General features: G+C 24.1%; 1 protein-coding gene across 1 annotated transcript in view; it reads right to left on the reverse strand.

Annotated features, from left to right (window-relative positions):
* The window catches only part of LOC117181033 (alkaline phosphatase-like), a 501,469-nt gene that overhangs the window by 108,654 nt on the left and 385,090 nt on the right, over nucleotides 1-7,725 (reverse strand). Inside the window, exon 5 of the mRNA XM_033373602.1 lies at nucleotides 7,072-7,279. Within this exon, the coding sequence (XP_033229493.1) occupies nucleotides 7,072-7,279 (208 nt within the window). The remainder of the gene's footprint in view (nucleotides 1-7,071; nucleotides 7,280-7,725) is intronic.

Raw genomic sequence — 7,725 nt, forward strand, 5'->3', positions numbered from 1 at the left:
ATTAAGAATTTCCAACAAGATATTCAAACTTTTAACAAAACAGTTAAATTTTCGACCATAAAAGATGAATTTAACAAAATAGTTGCATTTTTAATACAATATTTATATTTTTAACAAAATAGTACAATTTTTTACAAAATAGCTGAATTTTTTATCAAGACGATTAATTTTTGCCAAAAAGATGAATTTTCAACTAAATAAATGAATTTTAAAATAAAAAATTAAATTTTTCAAATGAAAAGATCAGTTTTAAATAAAAAATGCAAAAGTTGAATTTTTAATTAAAACGTGAATTCTTAAGAAAAAAGAAAAAATTTCCAACAAAATATTCAAACCTTCAACAAAACAGTTAAATTTTCGACCATAAAAGATGAATTTAACAAAATAGTTGCATTTTCAATACAATTTTTATATATTAAATTCTTTAATAGAAGAAAAAAATCAAGAATTTTCAACAAAATATTCAAATTTACAACAAACTAATTAATTTTTTTACCCAATAGTTTAATATTCAGCTTACAAAGATTAATTTTTAACCAAAAACGTTAATCTCGACCAAAAGATAAATTTCCAACCAAAAAGATTTATTTTTGATCCAAGGACAAAATTTCAACCACGAAGATTACTTTTGACAAAAAAAATCATCTAAATAGTTAAATTGTTAACTGAAAAAACTCAGTTTTTAACAAAAAATGAAATAGTTAAATTTCCAATTGAAGAATTATTTTTTAACACAAAAAGTAGAGTTTTCAACAGAATTTTGCAGCAAAATATTTCATTTTTTAAATAAAACCAATCAATTTTAAAGCAAGGAAGTTGATTTTTGACCGCAAGACGAATTTTTATCTAATTGTAAATACATCAATTTCACATTGAATAGTGAAATTTTTAACTGAAAGTGATTAGTCTTCAATAAAAATAGAAAAGTTTAATTTTCAGTTGAAAAATTAATTCGTAAAAAAATCAAGCATTTTCAACAAAATATTCAAATTTTCAACAAAAATTTAAGTTTTCGACTAGAAAGACGAATTTAATAAATAAGGTTACATTTTCAATCAAATATTGACATTTTCAACAAACTAGTTCAATTTTTTAAGAAATAGCTTAATTTTTGATCAAGAAGATTTATTTTTGACCAAAAGATAAATTTTTAACAAAATACGTGAATTTTTAAATAAATAGTAAAATTTTTTAAATGGAACAGATCAGGTTTCAAACAGAAAAAAGAAAAAGTTGAATTTTTAGTTTAAAAATTAATTTTCAGAAAAATAGAAAAAAATCAAGAATTTTCAACAAAATATTCAAATTTTCAACGAAATTGTTAAAGTTTTTACCAAATAGTTTAATATCCAGCTTCGAAAAATGAATTTTTAACCAAAAAGATTGATTTTGAGCAAAAGATAAATTGTCAACCAAGAAGATTGATTTTTGACCAAAAGACGAATTTTTAAGAAAATACATGAATTTTTAACTAAATATTTTAATTTTCAACCGAAAAGTACCAATCTTTAAACAAAAATGTAATGGTTAAATTTTCGGTTGAAAACATAAATTTTTAACCAAATAAAAAAGTTGTTTCAATAAAATAGTTTTGTGCTCAAAAAAGACAAATTTTCAACGAAGTATATGAATTCTTTGCCAAATAGTTGAATTTGTAAATCACAAAAATGAATTTTTAACCAAGAAGATTGATTTTTTAACAAAAGACGAATTTTCAACAAAATATATGAAGTTTTAACTGAATAGTAAAATTCCTAACTGAAAAAGATTAATTTTTAAGTCAAAGAGGGAATATTTAAATTTTCAGTTAAAAAAATTAATTTTGAACTAAACAGAAGAATACTTTGCAACAACATCGACGAGTCATCAATAAGAGATGAACTTTAACAAAGCAGATGATTTTTTAATTAAAAAGGATACTTTCAATTAAAATTGTTAAAGTTTTAACAAAGTTAGTTAATTTTGAACTAAATGGTGCAATTTTCCTCAAAAATATTAATTTTCTACCAAAAAACATGAATTTGTTATAAATAGTATGAATTTTTAACTAAATAATTTAATTCTCATAAAGGAGATTATCCTTATACCAAAATAAACAAATTTCAAACAAAATAGTTGAGTTTTCAAGATAAAAAATAAAAAAATTTGATGGTTAACTTTTCAACTATTAAATAAGAATTTTCAGCGAAATAGTTTAATTTTCAACTAAAAGAGATACACTTTTAAACAAAACTGTAATTTTTATATATTTAGTTTCATAAAGTAATTTTGAAAAAATAAAAAAAAACACAATGAATCTTCAGTTGAATTAACTAAAAGCGGTGAATTTTTACCAAAATTAGTTAACTATATATTATTAATAAAGTAAAACTTATAATTATTAATAAATATTAATTTAAAAAATTTAAATATTACAAGTTTAACCCTATTCGACAAAAGAACATTTCCATAATTTCTTTCTATCGAAAATTTTACCTACAGTAACTCGACTTAATATTCACTGGTTCATTTTAATATTCATTTTTTCATTTTACCGCTGTGCAGCTTGATTCCGGCGAAAAGAAATTTACCAGATTATCACTGGTACATTTGTATAATTGAATCTTTTCTAATTCTGTCACTCCAGCCCATTTTTTGTGAGATTATTTGAAAATGTTATTTTTTGTTAAATTTAGCATTTTCAAATAAATTAAAATATTCAAAATATTGATACGTCCATGATTTTCATTTGTTGTACGCAATTTTTAAATTGAATTACATTTTCTTAAGATGAAAATTGAAGAACATTGAAAGTTGAATTTAGAAGAATTAAAAATTAAATTTACAATTTTCTTCAATTTTTACTTTCTTAATTTTGGAAATTCAATTTTTTCCGACGAAAAACACTAAGGCAATTCGAAATTTTTATTAGAATCTTTTTGAAATTCACTCATTTTTTAAATATTATTATTAAATAAATTAAATATTAAATATTTTTAAATTCTGAAGATTTTTTTTCAAAGTTCTCATTTCAGGTCAAAAACATCAATATAACCTGAAATTGTTAAAAAATTGTAACCATTCTTTGGAATATATATTTTTTGGTTAATTATCGATAATAACCGACGAGAGCGCTAACATAACTTAAGAATTAATTGTTCCAAATTGTAAATCGGGATTGGAATTAATAGATTTTTATTTAAAATAATTGATTTAATGTAAAAAATGTTAACATAACCTTTGATTATTTTAAATTGTAAATCTTCTTTTGAAATTTATATTGGAATCCAATGGCTAGAACTACAATTATATAAAAAAGTATATTCTTTTTTGAAATCTAATAATTTTACACTATATATAACTATTTCTAGTGGAAATCGCCAACATAGCCTAAAATTGTTGAAAAGTGATTAATCTTCTTTAAAATACATTTGTTTAAAAACAAAAATGCCAATTTCGGACGCAAAACACTCACATTAACCAAAAATGTTGACAGGTTCTAAATATTGTTTAAATTATAATGATTTTTGTTAAAAATGATCGATTTCATGTGAAAAATGTTAACATAACCTTGAACTGTTTCAAAATTTTAAACATCGTTTGAAAAATATTGAAAACCGCTAGCTCGACCCACAATTTTGCAAAAAAAATTTTTTTTCTAATGAGTTTTTTCATTAAACATATCAATTGCTCGTGGAAAACGCCAACATAACCTTAAATTATTGAAAAGTTGTAGATTTGCTTTAAAACTATTGAGAAAAAATTAAAATGCTAATTTCAGACAATAAAAATTAACAAAAATAATTTGTTTGAAAGATTTTAAATCTTGTATAATAATTTTTGTTTAAAATAATCGATTCCATGGAAAAAAAATTTTAACATAACCTTAGATTGTTTTAAAATAAAAAATTTTCTCTGAAATATATATTGAAAATCGCTGACTTAAATTGAAATTGTACAATAAAATTTAATCTTTTTTTGAAATCGAATGATTTTTTTGTTAAAAATGCTGATTTCCGGTTAAGCACACCAACATAACCTCACATTTAAAAAATGTAACTCTTATTAAAAATCTAATTGTTTGTCGTTAAATGGTAATAATTAATGACGAGAACCCTCAAATTTCTTTTTAAAAAATATAATGTTTTTTTTTACGAAAAACACCGATTGCTGACAGTAAGCTCCAACAGGGCCTAAAATTGTTAAAAATTTATAATATTTAAAATATTTTCCGAAAGATACGAATTTTCTATAAATTAGTTTAGGTTTTTAACCTGAAATATATATTTTTAAAAATGTTAATTCTCAACCAATTGCATGAATTTCTAACAAAGAAGATGAATTTTCAACTGAAATTATAAATTATCAACCAAAAATATAGTAAATAAATTGAAAACTAAGACATTCTTTTTAACAAACAAAAAAGTTAAATTTATCTGAAAAGGCCAATGTGAATAAAATAGTTGAATCCTCAAATAAAAAAGATTTTAGTTTCTAAAACCAAACAGTTTCAGTTTTAATAAAAAAAAAGAATAAAGTTGTACCAAAGAAGATCAATTTTGAAATTAAAGAAAAAAATATTTTCAAACAAATTCTTGAATTTTCTACCAAAAAAATCTTTAGACAAAAAGAAAAATGGTAGGCAAATTATAATTTGAAGGAAAAAATAATTTTTAATACAAAAAGAAATTCGAAGAACTATTTTTAAAATTAATTTTTTTGTTTTTTTCAGATTATCTTAAACCGAACTTTCCTATGTTTCACAAAAAAGACTTTTCAAACATTTTAAATATGCCAAAAGAGCACCTAGAACATTTCTGAGAATTTTTATTTTATTTTACAGAATCTTAGAAAATAAAAAAAAACTAGTTAATTTACAAAAAATGCAGTATTTTTAATGTTTGAAAAAATTGGAATATATTTTATTCGGAAACATTTCCAATTTTTAAAAATATTTCGAATCTCATTGAAACTTTGAAAATTCCTGAATATCTTTCAAACTAACTCGAATTATTTTTAAACTTGTCTTAAAATCTTGCGGATCTTAACACATTTTTTTAATTACGTTCAAAACTTTTAAAATCTTTGAAAATGTTTAAAATTTTTATAATCTTTAAAAAACTGCATTTTTTTAAAAGTTGTTTTCAATTTTTCTAAATTTGAAATTATTTTTGAAATTGAGTAAAAGCGTTAAAATAGATCTTTAAATGATTAAACTTTCCTAAATATTTTGAAGGAATTCTGCAAAATTGAATGAAATACATTAGAATGTTCTAGATTCTTTTTTGACAATTCAACAACTTTTCTAGAATATTTGAAAATATTTTTGCATATTTTCTTGAAATAAATTTTGTCAGATAAAAAATCATTTTAAATTTTAGTATAAATTTAAAAAAAACCATTTCTTTATTTTGTTGAAGCCTTTAACAATTTTTAAAGGCTTCTAATTTTTGTGTTCGAAATTTTAAGTTTAAACTTTGATTTCCTAACATTTTTTAAAAGCCTAAAAAAAAAATAATATTTTGAAATCAAATTTTTTATAAAACTTTGAAATCCTGCTAATTGAAACATTCTACTCTAAAATCATCAACATTGTTTTTCGAAATTTTAGGAAATAATCTGAAATGTGTGAAAATATAGATTAATTCTCTTTTAAAATTTGAGTGTAATAATAAAAAATGAGTTGAAATTTTCCCAGGAGTTTAAGGAAAATTTGTTCATTTTTTAAAATTTTCTTAAATTCTGAAAAAGCTTTCGTTTAAGAAATGTATAAAAATCTGCAAATTAAATTTTTTATATTAATGTGCTGGACACCTTTGTTATATTGATTATTATTATTATATAGCAAAAGTAATATAAAAATTTATTTTAAAAAAATTGTTGTAAATTTTTTTCTGATGCATGCTGCTTATTGAACTTTTCTATCTTCCAGCGTTTCGTTTATCGAGCGAATCTTGAGCAACAAAAAACTTCCAGCAGAAAAGTTGTTAAGAACAGTACAAAGAAGGTTTCTGGAAAATTTTAGTCCAATCGAATTGATATTTAAGAAGTTATGAACGTCTCATATTCGATAGCGGCTAGGCAAATTGCGCGCGACTGTAGCGTGAGTTTCAGATCCGATTTATAATACACTTCCCCGACGTCAAAAAAAAAATAAAAAAAATAATAATTAAGTGATCAGGTAATATCAAAATATTATGCATAAACAAATAATAGTGCATAATGTAAAATAATTTATTCATTTAATATTATGTACAATAGAATGGTTCTATTTTTGAGACAATCCCTACAAAAATAAAAGAAAACGTATAGTATTTCTTGGCATAATATTATTATTTCTTGAAAAAATATTAAATGAATAAATTACTTTACATTAGGCATTATTATTTATTTATCTATAATACTTTGACAATACAAGATTACTTGATTAGTTTTTATTTTTGGCTCCGGTGAACTGTATTACAAATCGGATCTGAGACTCTCGTTACAGCACGCGCGCGAGTCGCCTTGCCGCTATCGACTTGAGACGTTAATAATTTCTTGAATATCAATTCGATTAAGCTAAAACTTTCCAGAAAACTTCTTTGTACTGTTTTTAAGAACTCTATCGCTGGAAGTTTGTAGTTGTTGAAAATTCCCTTGATAAGCGAAACGCTGGAAGTTAGAGAAGTCCGATAGGCGCCACGCATAAGAAAAACATTAATAAAAAATTTTTATAAACGAATTTGTGAATTCACTTTACTTTATCAGTCAAAAGACATTTCAAACTATATTCCTTAAAAATTTTATTTAAAAATCCAAAAAAAATGATTGACTAAGCACGAGTTGAAGTAAAAAACGAGTAAAAATTGATTTTTTTAAAAAAGCCAGTATTTTCGCTTTAATTATAAAACTAAATAAGCTGCGACTTTTTGCCTTGGGGAACAAAAATGCGCAATGAAATTCTACATCTAAATATAGTTTTTTATAAAAAAATTCGAAAATGTTTTTGAAAGCTTCCAAGGGCCCTCCCATTCCGGCGAAATAAGTTTAGGTGCCCTTGTCAAATCCGGCAGCTCAATTGGATCAAATAGGATCAAAACGAGAACTTACCTAATAAATGATTGACTTTTCTTGGATCAATTTTATCGAATTGCTCCTTGTTTGCGACGTATTCTGCAGGAAGATTCCGAAGTCGTCGATTTCTCGACCACTCTTCGATTAGATTCCTTCCATCAAGGCGTCTGCCCTCCTTTTCAGGCTCCTCAGGATCCAATGCCACTTTGGGGACGAAATGCCTTCGACCTCCACCGAGCACCACCTGGTTCGGAAATAATTGACACGTTTTACTTCCACTAAAGTCTCAAAAACTACTGGACATGAAATTGGAAACTTCCAGAGTTTCTACTCCACCTTTTTAATATTGAACGTTACATTGCGTTCATAAACGTGCAGCAACTTCTCGAGAGCTTTAGCTTCCAAACTTAAACTTCTCCCCATAATTCAACCAACATTTGTTTTATTCAAATTGCAAGTCCTGTTATTGCACAAACCTAAAGCTAACTCCTTACATTTTTGTTTTTCAAAGAATGAAAAATGTGATTTTTGTTTTTCAAAGAATAAAAAATGAGATTTTTTTCCAAAGAATAAAAAATGTGATTTTTAAATTAAAATGAAAGGTTTACTACTAATAAGTGAGCGTCTTATTCTAGACGAGTGGGTATTTCGAGTTTAGAGATTAAGATATTGCTGGGGGGGGGGGGGGGG

Source organism: Belonocnema kinseyi, chromosome 10, assembly GCF_010883055.1.
Source record: "Belonocnema kinseyi isolate 2016_QV_RU_SX_M_011 chromosome 10, B_treatae_v1, whole genome shotgun sequence".
Lineage (NCBI taxonomy): Eukaryota > Metazoa > Arthropoda > Insecta > Hymenoptera > Cynipidae > Belonocnema > Belonocnema kinseyi.